This window comes from Strongylocentrotus purpuratus, unplaced genomic scaffold, assembly GCF_000002235.5.
Source record: "Strongylocentrotus purpuratus isolate Spur 01 unplaced genomic scaffold, Spur_5.0 spur5_scaffold_3, whole genome shotgun sequence".
NCBI lineage: Eukaryota > Metazoa > Echinodermata > Echinoidea > Camarodonta > Strongylocentrotidae > Strongylocentrotus > Strongylocentrotus purpuratus.
In genome coordinates this window covers 8,438,206-8,463,293 of record NW_022145609.1, presented here as the reverse complement: position 1 = coordinate 8,463,293, position 25,088 = coordinate 8,438,206, and the positions used below count along the sequence as shown (strand labels likewise).

Sequence of the window (25,088 nt, the reverse complement as noted above, 5' to 3'; positions counted from 1 at the left end):
ACAACACCACCAATTTATAGCTAACTTTTGCACCAATGAAGTGCGGGGAGAACGGAGAGCGCGGGTTGGCTGTCGGAGAGCAGCTTGACAGGCTGTTCCAAACAACGGCGAGCACCCCTCTGGAAATGGTTTGTTGGTGACCGAATAGAATAGCTAATGCACATGTACGTGCTTACAATAATTTTTCGTACCATGCATTACAGATGTGGTTCACTCAGGCATCGTTGAACAGTGGCTTATAAAACAATGGATCAAAGTGAAAATATTGGTACTTTCATTAGAGAGATTTATGTTTATTGAGTATGACTTGTGTTGTAACCCCGAAAAGGGAAAATAGTCGTGACTTCCAACGAAATGCTAAAAAATGAAAACCAGTTCCACGATTTTCATTATTTACACGGCTGTAGTGATATCGATATTATGCCAAGTGTTACGTAAGTTGATAATACACATCTTCTCTTCTCTACCAAGAACTGGGAATAAGTAGCTCCCGAAAAACAGATTTAGGATTTTCTATAGCTTATTTTTTCGAAGAAATGTTCCAAAGTAGCTTACCTGTTCTTGGACTTTTGAATGCGTCACGGAATTAGTGAGCTTCGCTGATATCTCACTGCCAATATGACATGTTATAATATGTAGCAACACTAGAGCAATATATCAAGAGTAAATTCATTATGTCAGATGCTATTTTGCTGTATGATTTCGGGTTTGCTCTAGATATCGAACCAGAAATGTAATATGTTTCATTGATAGATTATTTAATTATTTTGTCTTTAACAATTAGTGTGTCTACCAAAAGAAATGTATCATGCAGAATTAATACATAAATTAAGATATAGCTGTATATGAAGTAGGTTTACACATGATCACGCTTGTCCAGACTGGCTTGATACAATTCCTTTGTTCCCCCTCATCTCTCCACCCCACCCCCCCCCCTTTTTTTCTCTCTCTCTCTCTCTCTCTCTCTCTCTCTCATGCTTCTCTTTCTCCCCCTGGGACGTTCCATTGTGGGTGAATAAACTATCAAGTGCAGGCACTCGACCCTGTTTTGTTTCGAGAGTAAACATAAACTAGAATTTAAATCGTCACGAGGACGATTAAGGTGGTCTGTCTTCAAGTCTTATGATAGATTATAATATTTACTATATTGAGAAAGGGAGAAGTTATATAGACATGTAAACAATGATGATCATCATGATGATCATGATGATGATGATCTTGATAGTAATGGGGATGACGATGATGATGATGATGATCATGATGATGTTGATGATTATCATCAACAGACCACGATGACATCAGACTGAAAAAAATGAGAGAACATTTAGATAGTATATAGTCTCAGCTACAACATACTCCAAAATCAACAAAAATCAAGCCGAAATAACGGCGATATTGCTCGCAAAAGACAAGAATGTAGAATCCAGATTTGAGAAAAAGTCATCTCCCATAAGGATTACACGCCAAAAGTAATGGATCAAGTGATAATAGGGTAATATTAAAGTAAATATGGTTGTTTATTACATTATTTGCGATTGTACGTGTTTTAATATTCAAAGGAGATGGTACAGTGAAAGGTCAAAAAGAAAAAAAAGTGAAGAAAAAAAATTGTTGGAAACGCCCGGACTCGAACCAGGGACCTCGAGGTCGGAAGTCAAGTGCGTTACCGATATACCAAAACATTTCCAATAGAGATTACACGTAAACTGAAAACTGAATTCTCAAATCCCACTTTGTAAGTGAAATATGAGCATGATCCCGGCATCTGATCTCAAAATAAAGGGCACATTTGTGATAGCTTATTGTCTCAGCTACAACATACTCAAAGCTCAGCGTAAACAAAGATACAACGACGGAGATATTGCTCGCAAAAGACGAGAATGTAGAATCCAGTTTTGAGAAAAAGTCATGTCCCATAGAGAATACACGCAAAATGTAAAAAATTGACATGCCTCCTTTAATCGCAAAAATACGCCATGATACCATTGTCAAAATGAAAATTCGTGGTGACTGTATTTGTAGAGAATATTCTCAGGTAGAACATATCAAAATTTGAAACAAAATTGATTAATATTTACAGAGATACAATCAATTTTCCAAAAATCTGCTGACGTCATAATATGCAAATTGAAATTTTGAGTTCGGAGGCCATTATGATGACGTCATGAGTTAATTGAGGGTCAAATGAGACATGAAATCATACCTCCAACTCATAATCTATTTAAATATGAAAGAAATTGGGGGTTATCTATCAATTCTGAAGAGTTAAAATGAATTTTGTATAGGCATGTTTTTGCCCATGTATTGTGGATACAGATAGCGCAGGTCGGCGCGTGCGTTCAACTTTGACAGCCGCTAATTGCGGTATTACTGGTCGGAAACAGGTAAACAAGGTATCAAAATGCTTGGAAAAATGTAATAAATATGATAACAGAAAAAAATTGGCGATTCTATGTTGCAAAATGCCAGGACGCGCGGATACGCGCGGAAACGCGCGCGCATAATTACGCGCGCGCAAATTTTGAAAATGCTTAAAATGGCCTGAAACGTATGCAAAATTAATTTGGAACGAATTTGACCATTTTTAAATTTTAATGCGCGCGTACGTGCGCGTCGAGGTGCGCGCTCAAAATTTTTTGACATTTTTCGTTGACCTTTGACCTGAAGTTGATGTATACCAAATATGGTTGATTTTTGATAACTCGTTATCGAGATATGATAATGACCTGATTTTTACAAAATGGCGCCTGGATGACGTCACGATGACCCCATGAACTTGAAAAAGGTTTCGGGAACTTCATATCATAGGGCCTGATGACTAGCAGAAATTTGAAGGAAATTGACCAGGTCGAGTTCGAGTAAACGTATACACAAAAAAAGTGTACGGAATAAATAAAAATAAATAAAGAATAAAGAATAAAGAATAAAGAATAAAGAATAAAGAAAGAAAATTCTAACGAAATCAATAGGTGATCTGTCATCGACAGACCACCTAAAAAGGACATTTGAGTGGAAACAAGAAAGAGAATTATAACAATAGCTTGGTTCATTTATGTATACAGTCTTGGCAGAGCCACAGTAACGGGGAGCTGTTATTAAGTTATGTCCCTTCTAAAAGAAAATAACTTTGCAAAAGCTTATTATATTACCAATATAATCTTGTATATTATATATCTGCGAATGATGGCTTGCTTTTGCTCCAGCAACCTTGGCGTTCAGTAAATTCAAGAAATACATCATACCAGGTACTCACTGACATAGGCCTAGGTCGAGTCTGGCAAATGAAGATCTTGTCAAGGGACCAGTCCTCCGCCAGGGATTTGAACCCTGTACCTTGTCACGCACAGTCCATAGACTTATCCACTATGACAGAGAACACGTCCTCTACACCTTATGTAGACACATATAGATAGAGAGAAAAAGAGAAAGAGGGAGAGAGAGAGAGAGAGAGAGGGGGGGGGGGAGGGGAGGGGGGGGGGGGGTTAACAACCAGACAGGCATGCGGCTACTTAAACAGATAGATAGAATTTAATAGATTTATAGATGAATAGTTACAAAACAGTAGATTCATTCCCATCTAGACAAGGAGATAGAACTACTCGATTTAGATAGATAGATAATGAATAGACAGTAGATAGATATAATTATGAAAATAGATAGATAGACAGCTAGAAATAAGATAGACTGATACATGGAAGACCACTACTTGTTGGTAAATGGGCTATACCTGTCAACAGATTAGAAAATACTAAGTAAATAGATAAATATCCAGTTATGTAAATACATTTAATATACATGTATTATGTATGGATAGTAGCTGTTCGTCAAAAATGATATAGGCCCTAACTTATGAAAATTATATAGAAATTGACATAGATACAGGTTGTCGATATGAATTAAGGACAGGCAGTTTGATATAATTGTATTGATATTCTATGCCATGGATGGAGTTGAACAGTACTGTTGTCACGTGTATGTGTCTCGATCCCTGGTATACTCGCAATATCCTGCTCAAAAGTTTGTTCGCCAGGGAAGATTTGCCAATGACCATCATTTGACTTTCGAAATATAATTACAGAGAATTTATCCGTTTACAGCATACCCTGGATATAATATTTCCAGACAATATTCTTGTCATACGAATATTTTCAGGTTTAGTGTGAGACTGTTTTTTTAACCTGTGCTGACAAATCATGTCAAAATGATATCGAGCGCAATACCATAAAGGTGGGGAAACCTTTTTGATTGTCCCCGTGAAGGGGGAAAACATCTATCACCCGTGAAGAAGAAAAAATCACGGTTATAATAATGCATTCGAATAAACAAAGTTTTAATTCAAAATTTGATTTATTTTTTTAAATTTTGTTTTTGTTTTTTTGTTTGTCATGTGATCCAGTAGCATATCCAGAAATAGTTAGACGGGGTAGGGAGGGGCCCACCTCAACGGGGGAGGTAGAGTGTATGGAGGTATCGTGGAGTATATAGTGTTTCAATCACTTGACTCTTAATCAAAGGGTTGAGGGTTCAAATCCAAGCCCGGCATTAACGTGTTTTTGGCATTACGACGTTAATCTACATTTTGCCACACTCCACCTGGGTGTGTAAATGAGTACCAGTCAATGCTGGGGGTAATAACAACTGCAGGGCCCGCAGGATAGCAGTGTGACTGATGTGGTTACCCTATAGGTAAATAAGATACAGTTATCATCAATTATTATTACTTATTACTGCTATTATCGTACTCTTAGCGGCCCCGTACGGTTGTGATGTATGAGCCTTCAAACAAGGTGGGGGGGGGGGTACGCCGCCTCCACCTTGCCGGCTACGCCACTATGGTCCTTACTAATAAATATTATTATTTAGATATAGAGGAGGTAAGGCTTGTTTCTATTTAAGAAGTCCACCAGCTCTGAATTCCTTCAATGTGGATGAGTAATAAACCGTTGCGTATAAAATTTGAACATTTTTGTCTACATCTTTTCATGAGATGATTATGAGAATTTTACTGATCAATAAAGGATAAAGAAAAATGAATAAAGTTTGATAAATAAAGTTCTGAAAGTATATAAACTTTATAATTATATCAAGAATAAATCATTTTGTCACAATTCGTGGAAAGAGGTACGAAAACAAAATTTCTAACTTTATTTCAACAGTGTATCTATTTCAACTTTCCCTTTTTCCAAACTGACATATCTGTCTTTACTTTCACGTTCTGAAAGTAGGTCCCAGGGTTATTGGACCAGGCCAGTCTTATTCTTAGACCATGACCTACACATCCAGATGATGCTTTCCTGTTATGTCGGTCTTTCCACACCTGGTGAAATGACAAAACATGTTGGCCCGAATTCACAAAGCAAGGTTTGAGCTCAGACCAAGGTTTGAGCTCAAACCTCCTTTTGTTTCGCCAAACCTCCTTTTGTTATTTACAAACCTGGTTTGTAAATAACAAAAGGAGGTTTGGCGAAACAAAAGGAGGTTTGAGCTCAAACCTTGGTCTGAGCTCAAACCTTGCTTTGTGAATTCGGGCCGTTTAGTCCAGAACTGGCAAGGTTTTGCAATGCTTATCACTTGTTATATGAATAGTTTTGCTTCATTACAAAGTCATACACATGCAGGAGCGGATCCAGGAATTTCTTCACGGTAGGGGGGGGGGGGGGCACACGGCGGGTAAGAGGACTTATATAGGTCCAAAAAAAACGACTCAGCCAGCAGCTGAATAAGCGAAAAATGCTCCCGAAAAATGCTCCCGAATATTTGAAAAGTTGCACCGGTCGCAAATTCGCTCATTGGGGGGGGGGGTGAATTTGGGGCTGATTTTAACATATTTTGGGGGGCCAGGGGGGGGGGGGCACGTGCCCCTTTTGCCCCCTGGATCCGCCACTGACATGATAGGGTACAGTGAGTATCTGGATGATGATAATACGTTTGATTGAGTGATCAAATGATTGGTAGATAGAGAAATAGATAGATTGAGCGATGGTGATTTATTTATTTACGAAATTGTTGTTTGGTTAATCGATTGATCGGTTGGTTGATTGATTTATCGACTGATTGATATAATAGATATATGTATTGATTGATTAATTGAATGATGACTGATTGGCTGATTGATTGATTGATTGATAGATTGATTGGTTGAAAGGTAGATATATAGATAGATTGATTGAATGATTGATCGGTTGACAGAATGATTAACTTAGTGATAGAAGAGAATTCAGACCAATCTGTTTTTGTCCAATATTCAAGCAACCGTCACCTCTTACATTGACAACTGCGATGTAGTTACTAATGTTGATTTTCAAAACCTATCATGTAATACAGCCTATACGTACTTCAAATAAATAATGCTGCATAAAACGATAAAAAGAAAATGGCTGTTACCATAAGAAACGTTTTTGTTCATCCGCTCACTATTTTAAGACTGGAAATTTGATTAATTTAGGGCCAAGATACGAACACCGCTACCCCCTGCCCTTCACGAAATATATCAAAGCGATTGGTATACAATTCAATTTGATATAAATCAGGTGTCTTGCATGGTTTTATAGATGTTGTACTTAATATATTTATATACCTTTATCCTACACGTTGTACGATATTTTTTCATTTGTTTCTCTTCTTTTTTAAAATTAAATTTTCAAATAATTGCTTGTGATTTCTTTGTTTGTGAATCATGAAAATCAATAAAACATGTAAAATTTCACACACACAAAATATTATGTTATATAAAATTATCAAAAGATGAGTAGAGAAGGTGCACATTACAACATACGCACTTTTGTAGTGTGTACCGACAACTATGGATGCGTCAGATGATCACTGACTGTGACAACATATTTGTAAATAATCGGCCGGATGGACAGACCTGGTTTTTATTAATTATGATTTAAGTGGGTAATCACCCTCGGCGAAAAAAGGACCTGCACAGTTCTCAAAGACGATAAAGTTTAATTTCGTTTACAATGTACGCACCTCGATGTAAAGTCATAACATCTCATATTCAAAGTACATTTCCATACAATGCTGGTTTGGAAATAAATAGGATGAGGGTTTGGGGTAGCGATGCAGTTAATTCTGACCAAAAGTTTGTTCACCCGCTGCCGAGTTAGTTGTTGAGCAAGAAATTCGTAAAGTTGGTTGACCCTTGGCAGAGCTCGAGCGAGAGAAAATCAAGTGAAAGTCATTGCCATGTATGTGTCATATACGAGACATGGAGATTAAAGGCACCATTCTGATCTGCATGGGGAGACTAGCTTGGATATCATGTGAGACTAATTAACATGGATTCATGAAAGTAATTAGCCAGCACATCCCGAAATATTTACTTCATTTGCAGCAAGTGATTTGAATATCGTCCTTCTTTGAAAACAGATACGCTCATAACATGCGATGTCAATTGAGGATAAGTTAAGCAGATCCAATGTTTGATACGGATGCTCGACCCCCCCCCCCCCCCCCCCCAAAAAAAGAGAAAAGATAACTAAACAAAAATGAGGGGTGGGGGAAGGGAGCCGTCCTCTCGGATTTTGGAAGAACCGTTCAGGATTCCTGCGGGAATGCAAGAGAGAGAGAGAGAGAGAGAGAGAGAGAGAGGGGGGGGGGGGAGGGGTGGTGATTACATTTATGGTGTATCATTGTCAAGATACACTTTTGATTTAATTCATTTAAACAAATTGAAATGAGGTTATCACTTTCTGGGGGGGGGGGGTGTTCAATGCCTTTCTTAATGCATTAACAAGCCCCCTTTACAAAGCGCAGAAACATAAACAAACATCTTTGGTTTTACAATGATGCATCTACAAAGCTGGAACAATTAATGAGCCTGGATAGCCCTGGAAGAAAGCAAAACAACTTTCCTGTTTTGCACAGATCATGAAACCACAATTGGCTTATTGTCAGAGATACTTATTTCAAAATACCAAAAGTCTATTGAATCTTTAGGATTGCATGATCATTTAAAACCTTTTTTTAAATGTCTTCTCTCTTTCTCCCAATAACTGTGAAAGAAAAGTGTGTGAGGCATTGTATGAAAAAAATGTAGTATGACAAACGAAGTAAATCACGCATGCATGTGGTTGAGAAATTGACACTACCCTGACCTAACCCTGCCCCAGACATTGGAAATGAAATGTAGAGAAAGAGTAAGAGAAGGGAAGAAAGGGTGTGAGAGAGAGAGAGAGAGAGAGAGAGAGAGAGAGAGAGAGAGAGAGAGAGGAGAAAAGAGAAGATGAGGGTTAACAATCGTGCATGAGAAATTGAAAAATAGGAGTTCGTAGAAAGAAATTCGATTCTCCGATTTAAAAAAAAATACAGAAGAATTACGCAGGTGCACCAAAATTTTAATATTCGCACTGTGCGTCGGGGTGTATAGGCAGCACACACGTGAAGGGCAATAAAATCTTGAAGCTAGTTTTCATAACCCTTGGGTCTACCCCCCCCCCCCCCCCTCCCCCGGAAGAATTTTTTTATAAAATGCTGAAAAACCAGCCCATTACGTTCATGTTTTTTCAGCAACGTACCACTTTCCTTAATTTAGAGATGGAGGGGAGTGGGGAAGGGGGAAGGGGTGGTGTCTCCATCTCTAAACGATGTGGAGGTTTGTATGACTTGAACACTCCCAACCCGCCTTTCCGTTCCTCCTCCGATTCGACCGTCTTTCATTTGCATGTCAGATTTGTTGAGTAGAGAATAAATGTAGGTTAATTTCTCATGAAAACTAAGGTCGTTTGAAGTCTCTAGTAATAAAATCTTTCGGCCTTAGCCTGGGTCGGAAATAAAGTCAACATGACTCAAGTATAACCGTTGGGAAGAGGTAAACAGATATGAATTACAAGCTTTTATTGATACGCCGAAGAAAATACATCAATAATACTAGACATGGTTTCGTGTTATTTTACATTTTAATTATTCATTTATTCATTTATATTTCTTTTCCCCCTTCAATTTACCCTTCCTCCGGGTTCTATTTATCAACATAATCGTTTTCACAAAAGATCGATACATTCACTATTCCATGACTTGTCATATAAACAAGATATTAAAGTTGACAAAATACCATGTGTACCCCAATTCTATGTCACTAAAACAAACAAACTGAACATACTACACTCAAAAACATTTGGTAAAATGTAATATTACTAATGATAATAATAATCATATTTGTATAGCGATTATTATTACGTTTCTTAGGGGTTTACATTGAAATTATTCATTTATTCAGTTATTCATCTAGTTATTGATTTATTTATCTATCTATTCATTTGTCTGTTTGTTTATCTTTTACGATTTGGGGCGAAAATTGTCTTTGCCCCTCTCAATCACCCCTCCGCAAGCAAGTAAAAAGTCTAAACAATTATAATTATGGAATTTGCCACCCAGTCTTGATAAATTAGAAAAATTGCTTCAGAGTAATTTGAATTGGGAATGTCACAACACCCACAAAATCTCCCCAATTTTCGCGACGATCCTGATTAATCATACTCATATGAATAATGTTTCCTGGACATTTCACTTTTTGGAACTCATGAACCCTCTCATTTCCTCACCATTTACATAACACGTTCATTAAAATTGCACCTGAAATGAACTTTCGGTTTAATCTTTTTAACCAGAGTGCAATATCCAAAGGATAAATTGTTTGAATTTTTAAAAAACTAATTTGGTCTAAAGGATAATTAAATCGGGGAACTCTATCTTGTTACCATGAATATAGTTGCATGTTTAGACCGAGTTGTTAGAATGGAGTTCAAGAGCTTTATATCAAAATCTGATTAAGGTTTAACCAGACTTTAATTTTCTCTTTAGAATACAAATGTCTTTCTGTCCCTGTGAATTCGTGTTCTCAGGGGCAGAGGGGCGTTAAGTTGGTAAAAGTCCTTCTGACACTCAGCAGACAATTACAGTTATTTGACATACACAGTGATAATTATTATGTAGACAAATACCATGCGAATTATAACACTTTCCTCTGAAATGCATACACGTATTTGGTTGTTGCTCTCTACATACACAAGAAAAACTAACAATGAAACAAATAAAAACATCTTAAAGTCATATGATACACTGATAAGAATGTTAAAAATAAATCGAGGACTTAACTATTTTTCATCTTCGTCTGGCAAGAGTGCAGTCTCCTGTTGTGCATTGTGCTTGGCTCTATTTTTATTGAATCGTCATTTTTTAACCTCCGTGACTCCTCCTTATCATTATTATCAATATACATCATAATATTTGCAATGTTGACATAGACTTAAAGATTAACCATAGCCTATCTATAATACCTAATCTATAAGGCTTCATAATATATTATGTCTAGAATGAGAAGTTAAGTAGGGTTGATGAGTTGAAGAAGAATCAAGAGGTCCAATTTCAGCTCGACACTTCAAATATTTGTCTTCATCTTCAGAGTGGAGTTGAAAATAAAAGGACAATGCACCATTGTTGATATTGCGATTGGTGTAATATCATCGTGATTATTGATTAATTACCCCCATATAAAATTGTTTATTGCTTATAAGATTTTCGATGACTAACATGTCTACATAATGTCGTTGCATAATCAATAAATAATAACCGGGTCTTAGTTTACTCAGGGTAGCCACATCGGTTTTAATTCTGCTCTTCTTGCGGACTCTGCAATTATAATTACCTCAGCATTTGCCAGTTTCCCATTAACAATTGGTTGGACTGGCAAATGCGGATGAATATCTTGCCAAATGACATTAGTGTCGGGTTGGGATTTGAACCCTCAACCCTTGGATTGTGCGAACGAACCACTATACTACGGCACCTCCACATAGCTCGATGGTATATTCTTTGATGTGATGATTCATGGAGATATCTCCATGGATGATTCATATCGTTTACATTTTTATTTTCCTGATATGTATTAGGTACATGACTGTACATTGAACCAAACCCCAGTGAATCTTGTAAATTAAAAGGAGAGCTTTTATTTTGTGTAAGCTAAAAATTGAAACAAAAATCGCATGTAAATTAATGTTGAATTACAAAACTGATAAAAATCGCAAATCATTATGTAGACGTGGATTGTATTGAGTAGGTATCCTCCTATGATGCAGCCCCTCCGTATGTGCACAACAGAAAATGTGCCCCAATCATCTGTTAAAATGCCCCTCAAATCATGGCACTTAGTTAAAGTATATCATGACTATTTTTATGAGGGGGGGGGGGGTCTTTGCTTGTCGGACATATTTAAATAGATAATTAAACCCTTTCTTTGTGCTGCCCTTACGTTTGGCAGAATTCTGGATTCACTACGCGGCGCAGTGTTAGAAGAATGATTTATTCAGGGGTAGGGATTATTGTTTCTTGTATTAATTTTCTACTCTCTGGGTCTTGAGCCGGCAGCCCCCGAGCTCCCCCCCCCCCTCCCCGTTATAACCACCACTACGTGTTCTTCATAAGTGCAGGATTGGCTACGGCCTTTTGTTTTTGTTTTTTCTTTCTTTCTTTGTTTAGGGGCGGGGAGTGGGGCGGGGAGTGGGTCAAAGTAGTTCGTTTTTTTATAACATATTTATATACCCATGGACTATCCTGGTAACCATAACAAACAGTTGAATAGACGGAAAGGGTGTGATCATATATCCTTTCGGTTCCCATCCCAAATTCACGGTTACATGGATCGTATTAATCAGGATAAACCAGATTAACTGGTGATTAATTATTATAAGCTCGATTATCTTCTGGCTAATTGTCACTGCCTGGTACCATTAAGGGAGACTTCCGTTTATTGTTTGATTATATTCATAAACACCATTGACAATGGGACATTCAACCGCAGAGCAGGAAATTCATCCTTAACCGTGTACTCATGATGCAGGGTGTCGATGCCGGGGTGGAGAGGGGCGGAGGTGGGGGCGTCGCAAAAAGTCGCAAATAATGTATCGATTGATAATGGTATTGACCTTTATTAGCATGTACCACCGTCCAGGTGCAATGGATCGTCATCCTAATATATAGTAGGCCCAACTTGAAAGGAAGGAATCGCCCCCAAAAATACATTTTGTATATATATATACAAATAATACTGGAACAGAGAGAGAGAGAGAGAGAGAGAGAGAGAGGGGGGGGGGGGGGGTGAGGGTGTACATTACAGTTTGAAGAAAAAATATAACAGATTTATGATCATGTTAAATGAATTGACTTGGATCCATTAATAGATTTGCATTTATGATGTTTTTCTTTCTTGTTACCTTCAAATAAATGTCGGACAGGGATACAATACCCTCTGGATGTAATTGTCCCTGCTGTATAAAAATGTAATTTATAATCCGCATTTACTTTTCCTGGAGCCTAGGAAGTGTGTTAATCCCAAGATAGTCGGATATATGTGCATCAGACAAACATTTAGAATATTGAGTAGTATCTTCCTACGAAAGAGTCAAAAGTTCAGATCGCTACGTATTGTTCTGACGATTTGAGTACAATAGAAAGAAAAACATTATAGCCCTTTTTAAGACAGACAAAAACACAATGTCTGTAAATATTTCCCCTGAAAATATAAGTTACTCGGATACGAAAATAATTGAGGTCCATATTAAGGTCATCTTAGGAACTGGTGGGAATAACACAGGAGCACAAGGAGCAGTCATGTGCCACTACCACCAAATCCATTTGGCTCTCTCTCTATCTCTCTCTTTTTTCTATCTCTGACAATGATCTTTTTCTATTTTTGCTCGTCATGACAAAAATGTAGATGATAACATTTTGTACGTTTGTTTCTCAATTATTTATGTATTCATATATTTTTATTGTATCTATTTATTTTATTTATATTTTTTGGAGATGGGGTTGAGATCATGTAGGTCCATGGTGAGATCATGGACCTACTATGGTGAGATTTTTGTTAGGCTCTCGCCTTCGCGGTCAGAGAGTCTTGAATCCATCACTGGGAGTGGGATAGGGGCCCTTTTTTCACCAAGCACCTCTTTTTTTTTGGGGGGGGGGGGGCGTGTGCAACTCACTTCCAGCCATTGTGTTATTGGGTCTTTGTTTTAATTAACAGAACGCATGCAGGTCATATTTTTGTAATAATCATCTGGATACTATTTATTGACGGACATCGATTGGAGCCGCCCTATAAAGAAACATACTGCTTTAATGTTCGACAGTAATGAGGAGGGACCGTTACCCATGTATGGTCAAATTATATTCCGACTTTATCCCAAAACCAAATGGCCTAGCTTCTGCAGGCAATAGATTAAAATAACTTTAAATACTAACTATTATCAAGGAGATGAAAACAAATTTCATGCAAAAAATGTAGGATAATAAAATATGGTCTATTCATCTCCTTGGTCTATCGTATAATCTTTATTCACCAAGAAAACAGGAACGCAGGAGTAGAGCATGATCCATGGTAAGAGCAAGTCTGATCAGGAAACATGTAACAAGAAGAGGATTCACAAGTAAATACCCTTCTTATCTCTGGGATAATGACTTAGAACCACCCGAGAAAATGCCTGGATAATGACAACAGCTGACCGATGCAGGTATTCTCTTCAACATGCTTCAACAATGCAGTTCTCTGTACCGTAACCATAGACCCCTTAATTAAAGACAACCGTTTATTATTCAAACTATTCTTACAGTCCATCTCCCAGCTCCAGAAGATTACGACGGCCACTGAGTTTATTGTGCTAGCAGGTAGCAACAGCGGTCCCCTCCTCCTACTACATTGGCTCGTGTGTTTATTTTCGGATCATTAGCATACAATGCAGTCAGCTGTTTGGGCTGCTACGCTTTTGGCACTTCCTCCCTCCGTTGGTGAACCTGCACATAACAGTAGAGACCGCATGTGTGTTATCATGTAGCTGTCAATTCCAGCTAGGCGAGGGTTGCGTATTATGTTTGTGGTGATAATAGTCTCATGATTTAGTCATTTCGTAGCTCAAGATTGCAAAAGGGTCATTAGTTTCCAAATTATTTGGTGATCTCTGAACGTTGGGCCTATGATATGTTCCAACAATCGTTTTTTACTGCTATGCAAGATATTTTTTTATATTTGCTGATCTCATGATTTATTTTCAAAAGATTGTAATACTTGCTGACGTAGCCTTGATGTCCTTGTATTTGCATTTTTAAAGATCTTTATTCATTGAGCAAATTTATGACAGCATTAAGACAAAAGGGTTCAAACATATCTGCATCTAACTTGAAAGAAAGTAGGCAATATTCGGAAGATTGCGTCGAATTAAATTCTAAAAGCTGTACGAGTGGGTTTACTTTCCCAAACTAGTGTTTTTGAGGTCTACGAACTTTCGGAACTGTCGTTGAACTGTTATGATGCAGCTCAGCTAGAGCAGCTCATGTAAACTTTCTCCCTGGCCTTGACAAATCTTATCGGGCGCGTGACTGAAAAGATTAGAGCGACACAAAGTATTATGATTGATGTATTTCGATAAATCCATTATTCCAAAGTCGGCATATAGTAGTGCTACCACTGCCCCGATGTTCGAAAGATGTATAGACAGAAAGATGGAACAACATGTTGAAAGCGGCATTTCTACTTTCTATCGTTATATATTCTCAATGTCACGTTGGGATTCATTTCTCCTCTTCTTAGGTCCCACTAATCGTGAAGGTGACGTGGTGCTGTGGTTCATGCACCGTTATTGATGCTCTATCGGAATCTCAAGCCCGGCACTATAGTTGAAATAGTTGAAATATTTATTGGTTACTGAATCATCATACTACCTATTAGGTTATAACAATAATGTGACAATGTTTTTACATGAGTATAAAACATAAGTTAAATTACATTTCCACATTCAGTAAATCATAGATACATACGCTCGAAGAGGTGATGATACAGAAGGGCTACAGCCTAAGCGTGACAGCTTGATACGCTTGCAGCCCAGAAACATTTAAAATCATAACGATTGTAAAGTAAAGTAAATTACAGAACATAATTGGGGGAAAATAACAAAAAATAAACAGTGACTTGCAACCCCCCCCCCAAAAAAAATGGGATAGAGGGTGCATGGGAGGGGGATTTTCCTGCTATATCAAGGAAATGCTGAGATTTGTCAATATTTGCTCAATAAAATTGATTTCACACTTTTCTTGAAAGTATATACTGACTTCAAGTTACGGATGTCAACGGACAGTGAGTTCCAAATATCCGGACCAGAATGTCTTATAGATTTCATAGCCATTGTTGTTTTAGGATTACATAAATGGTATTTATTTGATTGTCTGGTTGGGTATGTATGAATATTTCTATTCAAACAAAACATTGGTGGGAAGTGGGAAGGTAGGGAATCATTATGTAGACGGAACATGAACAGTGCTTTTTGTAAAAAGTTAATATGAGTTACTTTTTTAACCTCGCGAATAGGGGATCAGTGTGATCGCGATATCCAGCATTGGTACACACACGAATCGCTTTCTTTTGTAAAAGTAACATTTTATCAGTATATACTTTTGAGTCTGCCCACAGTATATTGCAATAAGACATGTAAGGAAGAATCAAGGAATTGTATAGCATATATAGAATATTCAAAGGCACATAATTTTTTAACTTATACAGTAAACCAACAGTGCGTGACACTCTCTTTGAAACGTAATGTACATGATCACTCCATTTCAGATTTTCATTGATGATAGTTCCAAGAAATTTAGTATTTTGTTTTTTCTCCAAATATTCACCATCCAAGACTATTTCAGGTATAGGTTTATCAGTTGCATTTTTCCTGCTTTGAAAATGAATATAATTAGTTTTTTTCAGATTCAGAGACAATTTTGTTGCTCCTAAACCACAAAGACAGCTTAGGTAGCTCGGTGTTCAGAATTCTCTGAAGTGATCGAAAATCGGAATTGGAGCAAAACACATTAGTATCATCAGCAAATATAATATATTGTAATGATGTAGTTGAGTTCGAGATATCATTAACATACAGTAGAAACAATAAAGGACCGAGTATCGATCCTTGTGGGACACCACATTTCATAGGCAATAATGATGAATTTACAGATTCGTAGCTTACATATTGCTTTCTACCTGACAAATAATCATTAAACCAGTCAAGAGCAACTCCTCTTACTCCGTAATAATGAAGTTTGCTTGATAGTACCTTGTGATCAAGAGTGTCAAATGCTTTGCTTAAGTCCATGAATACATGCTTTCGAGACGCCAAAGCATTCGAAACCTTATCATATAATTGTGCAAGGGCTAAATCGGTTGATTGAGTGGTATTTCCTGAAACCATATTGATCCTGATTCAGTAAGTCATTTTCTGTTAGAAAACAATATAGCCTATTGTATATAAGTCTTTCCAATACTTTGGACAAACTCGAGAGAATAGAAACAGGGCGATAGTTTGAGACTTGGGAAGAGTCATCCTTTTTGTATATCGGAACAACCTTAGCAATTTTAAATGCTTCTGGAAATGTACCTGTCGTCAGAGAGAGATTAAAAATATCCACTAGTGGGGTTATTATATTTATTACATCATGACCGTTAGCATAGCTTATTTTAAGAGAACGTGCAATATTCAAGATTTCAATCAAGTTTGTTGGTTTGAGAAATAATGACTTGTTGCAGGGAGTTTGAAGAAATTGTGAGAAGTCGACTCCGTTCGAAGCTATTGTATTGGCCTGATTGGGGCCAACCCCAACAAAGTAAGCATTGAAGCAATTTGCTATTTCTTTTGAATCAACCATTGTATTATTATCTTTGGTAATATGACACTTTGATTTACTCTTTTGTTTTTTGAGGGCTTGATTGATCACATTCCACGTTGATGATGCTTTTCCATTTGCATTTTCAAACTGCTTGGCAAAATACATTTGTCGAGACTGTCTAATAATGGTGGTTAGTTTGTTCCTATATGATTTGTAATTATTCAAGCTTTCCTCTCCTGGGTGTCGAAGACTATATTTATATAATCTATTCCGTTTTTTAATAGAGCAAAAGATACCTTTAGTTATCCATGGCTGCTTGATTCTTTTTCTTGCCGATCTTTTTTTAGTCATTGGGATATGTTTATTTAAAAGAGAGGAGAACAAGTTCCAAAAAAGTGCATATGCCTTATTGGTGTCAGTACATGCGACCACGTCATTCCATGTTACTTTGAGTAGTTCGTCATTAAACATGGCTATTTTTTCAGCTGTGATTTTACGTATCATAGCTTGATTCTTTTCGTCCTCAGGATAATTGCGAACATGATTACAAATCAGGAAAATTGGAAGGTGGTCAGAGATTTCACTATACAAGAGGCCAGAGCCTATATAGTTATTGGTGACATTTGTAAAAATGTTATCTATCAATGTAGAAGAGTTATTTGCCAATCTGGTTGGTTTGTCAATCATGGCATTGAATGAATTTGATCGTAACATATTATGAAAAGTATTATCTTCCTGCAAAAGATCAATATTAAAATCACCCATCAAGTAAACATCCTTATTTTCTAGATTGACCTTATGCAGCATCCTATCAAACTCATCCAAAAATAATTCAACATTTGTATGCGGAGGCCTATATATTGTACATATCAAGATGTTTTTCCTTTGAGCCATATTGATTTCAATGCATATCGAGTCAGTACCATCACTCTTCAAACTAAGGTCAGATCTAATTTTGTATGTTAACAAGTTTGAGATAAACATAGCAGCTCCACCACCCCTTCCGGTTTTTCTATCAGAACGTACAATCGAATAATTGTCAATATTACATAAAGTAGATGGAGATGTATCATTAAGCCACGTTTCTGTGACTCCTATGACTGAAAACGGTTTGGTGAGGGCCGACAGCAGAATGTTCAGATATTCATAATTTTTAACAAGACTTCGTGCATTTGTATGTAATAAGCTAAAGGAATTATTTTCACTCTCAAATCTTGAATTAAATTCATGAGGAAGATAATATTTACAATCCACTTTGTCATCCAATGATTCATTCAATTCATCAATATTGAACATAATATATAGTTACATGAAACATCAAAGAATATATTGTCCATGACATAATAACAAAAATGTGTCTACAAAAATGCATGATAGCAGGAAAAGGGGGTCGGGGAGCTCCCCCGGAAAAAAAAAATCATGTAATAACACGTGATTTTTTAGCTTTTTGGGGGGGATGGTCCCCCCCCCCCCTGCCGCTCAAGGGGGGGGGGGGGGGGGGTGCAAATTTTCAAATTTTCGAAGACCAAAAAAAAAAAATGTACTCACTACCCGCCCGTACTCACTAGCGACTTTTCGGCCGGCGCGATCTTCAAATTTTTGGGAGCAAAAAAAAAAGAAATTGGGTCCCCTCCCCTGAGAAATCCTGGATCCGCGCCTGGCTACCCCAATGTAAAGAAAGACCCATTTTTTTAATTACACGTATTATGAGTGGGTCTTACTCAGTGGCGGATCCAGGGGGGGGGCAATCCGTGAGAAAATATTTAGTTGCGACTCAGCCAGCCGGTGAAGCGGGGGCAGGGGGGGGGGGGGGGGGGGTAAGAGTCCTTTTTTTTGGGTCCAATTTTTGAGGAAATATTTAGCGGCGACTTAGCCAGCCGGTGAATAAGCGGGGGGGGGGCGCCTTCAGTTCGTGAGAATCTTTGTTTTTACCAGAGGGGGGGGGGGGGACAGCCCCCCCCCCCATGAATCCGCGCCTGGTCTTACGAAATAAGAGGGAAACTGGAGGATTTTGCCGGTACTCAGTAATACATGCATGAACGGCGCAGTACCCATCCTCCCCCACCCCCAAAAGAAGATGAATAAATGAAATAAAATATGGCCCCCGAATATATCATTTTGTATCTCTGTTTTATCTAATGTAATTTGTTGACGAAACTAAATTCTTATCAAAATATATTTTCCTCATTGTTCGCGCAAAATGAGAAAGAGGATGGTTGAGATTCAGACACAAGAGCCCCGCCCTCCCCCTCCTTACCCCTCCTATATACCTGCATACCTCCGATAATCCGAACTTCTTGAATCTATGCCCGGTTCTTTTCATGAACTTCGCATTGTTTCATATCTGCTTTAAAAGTATTATGTCAGCCAAAAGTTTCCACACTTGAGACAGATTTTTTTCTTCAAAACAGTCAAAAGCATGAGTAAGCCTAGTGCAGAACAAAGAAGGTATACTTGATCCCAGATGCTCGAAATAAAAATTGTATATATAATTCGCTTGAAGTAAAAAAAAAAATATTAAAAACAATATAAAAAAAAGAAGAAGAAAGAGTTCACCTTCTAATGCACAGCAAGTAATAGGCCTACATATTTTTTTACAGCAAAACATCACATTACGTTTTGGGGGAAATAATTCATAAAATAACATTTAAAAGAGCTCTATTTAATATTAAGGATAAATGTGCAGCAGTACAAGTACATGTAGTATATAACATGTACAGTATTTTTGAAGTGATTTATCATTTTGAAATGATTTCCCCCACAGTTAAAGTCTATAATTTACCATCTCCGGAGCTAGCTAAAGACTTGTCGCTGCCTAAAAAGGGCTGGTAATGAGATCGAGGTAATTGTCTATTCCGTAAACAGGAACTTAACTTTAATCAAGGTTGTTGATGTCATATGCATCAGTGTTAGATTAACAAGTTTAAAGAGGTCTCTAATTTAAATTTTAATCCAGGCTAATTAAACAACATGGTTGATTTTGTTTTAATTGCATCGTTAATTTGCTTCGAAGTCAGCTCTGACGAATTAAAGTTCAAGAAAACGCCTAGGGATAGGCCTATACTATAATAGGCCTACAGTCATCTTTATGATATTGAGTATGCACATACGCCTACAATCCAATGTGAATTTCACTTTTCTTTTTAATCGAAATCGAATGTAATCATAAGTATCAATTCAATATTTTCTTTGGGGGGGGGGGGGGGAGGCAACTGTGGCCTGTAAAAAAATGTATACTCCAATCGGAAATATACTCAAATATGAATTTCACTTTCCTTTTTAATCGAAATCGAATGCAATCACAAAAAATATCAATTCAATATCTCCTTTCGGGGGGGGGGGGGAGGCAACTTTGGCCTGTAAATAGTAAATACTGTACACTCCGATTGGGAATACACTCGAATATGAATTTCATTTTTCTTTTTAATCAAAATTGAATGCAATCATTAAAAAAAAAATACATGAAAGGAACAAAGGAGTCGATTAAGCACCCTCAAAACAAAATTGGGGGGGGGGGGGGGGTGAGCAACTGTGTAGGCCTATGCCTACTCCAATTGGGAATACAATCCAATATGTATTTTTACGTTTCTTTTTCTCAAAGCCCCGGTTAAATGCAGTCGTGAATATCAACAACAACAAAATTGGGGGAGGGGGGGGGGGTGGGAAGGGTTCTTTTTGCTATTTGTGAAATGCATGATTTTTAAAACATAAACCATTGCCCATGAACTAATCTCATCTACATTAAAGGAAATAGATATTTGCATTTTGAATCTAGGCTTTAATTACACGTATGGTAGTAACTGCCCCCTCCCATCCCCCAACTCGACTCGTATCGATCTAGTGGACGTGTGTTTGTTTGTTATTTGTTGTACCGTACGCCAAAGCGAATGGAGATCGCTGACCACAACTAAGATGAGGAACTTTGGCGTTTTTCTTTTCTTTTTGATGATATTTGTAGATATTTGCAGCTCAAAAATGATATTTCAATTCAATCGGTACCATTACAAAAAGAAGCCAAGATCGGTGAGTGTAAATTATCGATGAAAAACGGGATTATTTTTAGAAACGTTGACACCACCGTCCCAGATATTGCTATTTGTGTGTGGTTTTGTAGATTATGCTAGACTTTGTGAGTGTGATGCCAAATTACATGATATGTTTTGCATTTCCATTATCTTTGTTTATATTTAGTTGACACATATGCTCTACAATCAAGATAAATATTCATTCAAGAATGATGTAGAAAGAAAAAAAAAGTATTGGGCTCTGTCACTGAATAGTGTGTCAATGTCATTCTCAATGTTTTCTGACAATTTCTTTTAGGAGAACCTTTTCAAACGTGACACAAGGATGTGTGAGAGCGAATGCACTTCATTTGTTGGCCGAGATCGAACAAAATGTACTAGGAAATGCATCTCATCAGAGTGCTACGAGGAGCTTTACAGCTGGGATGAGGTAAGATAATCTGGGGAATGTATGACAGATCTTGAAATTTGTTGCATCTCTAAATGGCAGCATATCTGTTAGACCGAAAGCTTCAGTCTCTGATATCAACGATTGTTCCGCTGAGATTGCATAGATCTGGCTCCTCTGACAGCCTCTATACATAGACTGAAGATCGTCCTATGGGGACTGAGTGGAACAAATGGTTCGGTTAAGCTGGACCGCGATAAATGTGATATGCATCAAGATTTTCACTCTTTTCATCCTCATAAATGCTCTTTGGCTGCAATATTACAATCATTAGACTATATTAAAAACTAAAAAATAACACAGAAATATTTTCTTTGACTTACGATAGCTTGCTCATTTAGATCTTAAAGTAATGATTGATTGGCATTGGCAATTACTAACACAGATGCTTTCGTCATCCTACCAGGTCCCAATTTCTTTCTTGGGTATTGAGTGGCAAATGTAAATTAATGCCTTGCCAAAGGACAATAGTGCCATGTCAGGGACCGAACCCAACCTAATTTCAATTTCAAGTCAAGTGCTTAAACCACTCGACTATGACACTTCTACTTATATAAAGCTTATTTGCTCCTCTGCAACCATGAAGATGAATTATGTTCAGTATTAAAAGCTCTGTGAAGCTAAACATTAACGAACATAGACAGTTGAATAATTCATTGGGGTCAGATTCATCTCTCCTGGATGCCCAACATTTCTTGAGATTTATCTTGAAAATTTTCACTGACAGGCTTTCTGTACTACATGGATAATTGATATTAACCATATTGTGCCACTCTGACTCAGCTTACAAATATTTTTGTTTTTACTTCCAAGAGTCAAATTATTATTCTCATTATGTGTTTCATGGACATGTTAGGTTCAAAGCACCCTTTTTGAAACAATCTCCACAAACATAATATGTACTTGTTCCTGTTTCAGGACAGAAAATCTAGCTCTTCTTGGTCTAAATACATTTACAGTGCGTCATTGACAAATCTTGGGCTGGATTTGCTGTTTATGGCATGGAATGGGTTAATAATACTGTCCATATGAATACAAAGTACTCTTGTGTCGTATCAGACAGGAGATATTGACCTGTTTATCAGGTTACTTGTCATAATCTGTCATTTTGTGCAGGGCGCGACAAACCCGCTTGCCCGACGTCCCGGGGCAACCAAATTGAGCCGTCGGGCAAGTAAATCAAATTATCACTTGCCCGATTCGGGCAAGTGATACTTTTACAGTAATTTCCTAGTGTCCAAGAACTCTACCATTCACCCGTCAACTTCTTACCCGTCGTCAAAATCCAGAAGCAAAAAAGCGATCGTTCCGATTTCGAAAAAACTTCACAGACAGCTAGCCAGCTCAGCTAGCTCAGCGCGCATGCAACAGTGACACTTCAAGCCATGAATGCCGCTCCGCCTCCACGCACGGCCGGCCGTGAGCTAGCTAGAGACAGCTAGCGCGATCGTACCAGCTGCGAGCTTATTCGCGCTCTCTCTCTCTAGCTCTGCAGGCCGCACCGACAGGCCTTTGCTATTCTCTGATTGCCGATTGGTTGAATCACGCCAAATATGACGTCATTATTCTAGGGAAATGAACACGTGCGAATCGGAATGGAATAAACAACAGGGATTTTCTAGTAAGTACAAAAAGTCAAATGTTTGATATTTATTCATAATGACTGTTAATGATTGTGAACATATTATTCAAAACTCGCTGCTCATATAAATCAGATGAATGTTTTTGTCTCGTTTTCAATTTATTACTGCGGTCTCAAGATCCGACCGAGCGAGTCATTTTGATAATAGTATCGAGACCCCCAGAATATAAGCCGTTGTTGTTTTGTTTTCATGGTTTTAGCGACGTTGTTTAGTCTAGTTTTCGCATACTTATCCGAGATTTATCGTAAAATATCTTCAATATTATTATTTAGTAAGAATTTACAAATTTTGGCATGATATTTATAGCAGTGAATGATGAAATAAAAATGTCCGTACTTTATTTAAAATAGTTGATTACCCATTATTTACATGACGTTTCTTGATGGAAGAGTTGACCCAAATTATTAACAGCTGAAAATTAGCCTACGTTTCCAAATGACAGCGGCTTGCACAGACACACACGTGCGTTGATCAGCTGTTTTTTCTCGATTGTGCTAGTAAACAAAAAGTTTTGGGCAAGTGGAAATATTGTTTGGGCAAGTAAATTGAAAACCCACTTGCCCGACAGGGCAAGTGGTGAAAAAAATTCTTGTAGCACCCTGTTGTGTCAAGATATTTCCCTTTCTTTCAAAGTTGATATGTTTTTTTCTTCTATTTTCCCTATTTTCTTAGTTGGAGGAGGGTGAGGTGGACATAAGGGCGTCATCTTTCAAAGGTTGTTGGATGAAGAAGGTCATAAATTACCGCTACAGCAAACACCACCTGTAAGTAAATACATGAGAAAATGTTTGATCAGTATCCTAAGTTGTATTTCCGCCTTCCAGTTATGAGCAATTTTTTTGTCTTTCTTGAAGTGCTCTGCTATTTGCTGAAATATGTTAAACCTTGAATTTATGAGAACATGAAAAGATGATTGTAAGCCTTTGAATGAATAGTCGTTGAATTGGAACAACCAGGTTGGATCATAATTAAAGTATTGATATTTCTTTGACAAGTCCCTCAGATAGGACTCAAAGCTGTAGGCCTCTCTTCTATGTGAAATAACCCCAAACCTTTCACACTGCTAGTGCGATCCTCTATTCACAACATATTTTTGAATATCTTTTAACAGAACCAGTTGATTAACTGCACATGGTGGAGTTGTAGAGGTAGGACGTGACTCCTGAGACGGCCGATGAAGATTTGAAGAGAGAAGAATTGTGTCAGGATCCATCTGTGACCACATGGAGTTCCATCTCATTCAGTCTGCAAGGGGAGGAGAATTGAACAGGGTTGATCATGGATGAGTGAGGAGGGTGAACAAGGTTGATCAAAGAACAGTGTCTTCAGTGATCTGACTTCTCAGACAAGTCGGTGAGGGCATATTCTTAGAGAGTATACTAGTAGAGGGACAGAGAAAGATAGAAAGAAAGAGAGAGAAAGAGAGAGAGAGGGAGAAGGAGAGAGGGAGAGGGAAGGAGAGAGAGAGAGAGGGAGGGAGATAGAGGAAAGAGAGAGAGAGAGAGAGAGAGAGAGAGAGATGGACACAGAGAGAGAAAGAGGGAGAGAGAGATAGAGAGAAGGGGAGGGGATGGGGGAGGATGGAGGAGGAAGAGAAGATCGTGCAATATTATGGACTGACAAACAGCAGGACAAACTAACCAACAGTTTGAAAGCGAATTGCCGAGATGGGACCTGCAAATATCAGATTCCTTTCAATATGACCCGTTTCACAAAGCCTTTTTTCAATGACAAATTACAAAAATCAGTGACAAATCTGCTGATAACTAATCAGAAGCAAGAATTTATTTCACTAGCTTATAACAAAAACTGTCATTTGTCACGGATTACAAGTTTTGTGAAGTGGGGCCCAGGATTCCATTTGTGGGATGATTTATTATTATTATTATTATTAATTACTTTCCCCCTATGTGTACTGGTTTAACATGTTTACCCATCACTTCCCCCTTTGTCACTTACATGCTTTATGTCTCTTTATGTATGTATTCCTTTGTATTCCATTATATTATATTTGCATTAAAAAAAAAATGGAACATGGAAAATAATGAAATGAAATGAAATGAAATAATTATGAATGGTCCTATGGGACCGGCAATTTACACAAGGTTAGCACAAGCGTTTAATAACAAGTGGTGTTGAATCTAAACCAACATCGGAAACAAAGAGCCATGTCCGGGGAACATGTAGGCAACATAACAGTCATTAGACCTTGCATTGATGTACATGACTGACAAGGTTTATGCCTGAAAACTAAGACTGCAAGGCCAAAGGAAATGTTAGATTTAAAACACTTGTGCTTTCACTTTTGTTTCCTTAGAAACA

At 37.7% G+C, this 25,088-nt stretch overlaps 1 protein-coding gene across 1 annotated transcript; it reads left to right on the top strand.

Annotated features, from left to right (window-relative positions):
- Positions 1 to 35: 35 nt before the first annotated feature.
- On the top strand, positions 36 to 24,209 carry LOC115928792. Its single transcript, XM_030996695.1, has 6 exons — positions 36 to 128; positions 15,038 to 15,076; positions 20,398 to 20,673; positions 20,974 to 21,105; positions 23,439 to 23,530; positions 23,878 to 24,209. Exons 1-6 carry the CDS (start codon positions 36 to 38, stop codon positions 23,885 to 23,887), a joined length of 642 nt encoding a protein of 213 aa, XP_030852555.1. The 3' UTR covers positions 23,888 to 24,209.
- The last annotated feature ends 879 nt before the right edge of the window (positions 24,210 to 25,088 follow it).

Coding starts and splice junctions, on each gene's coding strand:
- LOC115928792 (XM_030996695.1), top strand. CDS start 36: ATGAAGTGCGGGGAGAACGGAGAGCGCGGGTTGGCTGTCGGAGAGCAG. Junction 15,077..20,397: donor ATATTTGCTCAATAAAATTG/ATTTCACACTTT, acceptor TCTACATTAAAG/GAAATAGATATTTGCATTTT. Junction 20,674..20,973: donor ACAAAAAGAAGCCAAGATCG/GTGAGTGTAAAT, acceptor AATTTCTTTTAG/GAGAACCTTTTCAAACGTGA.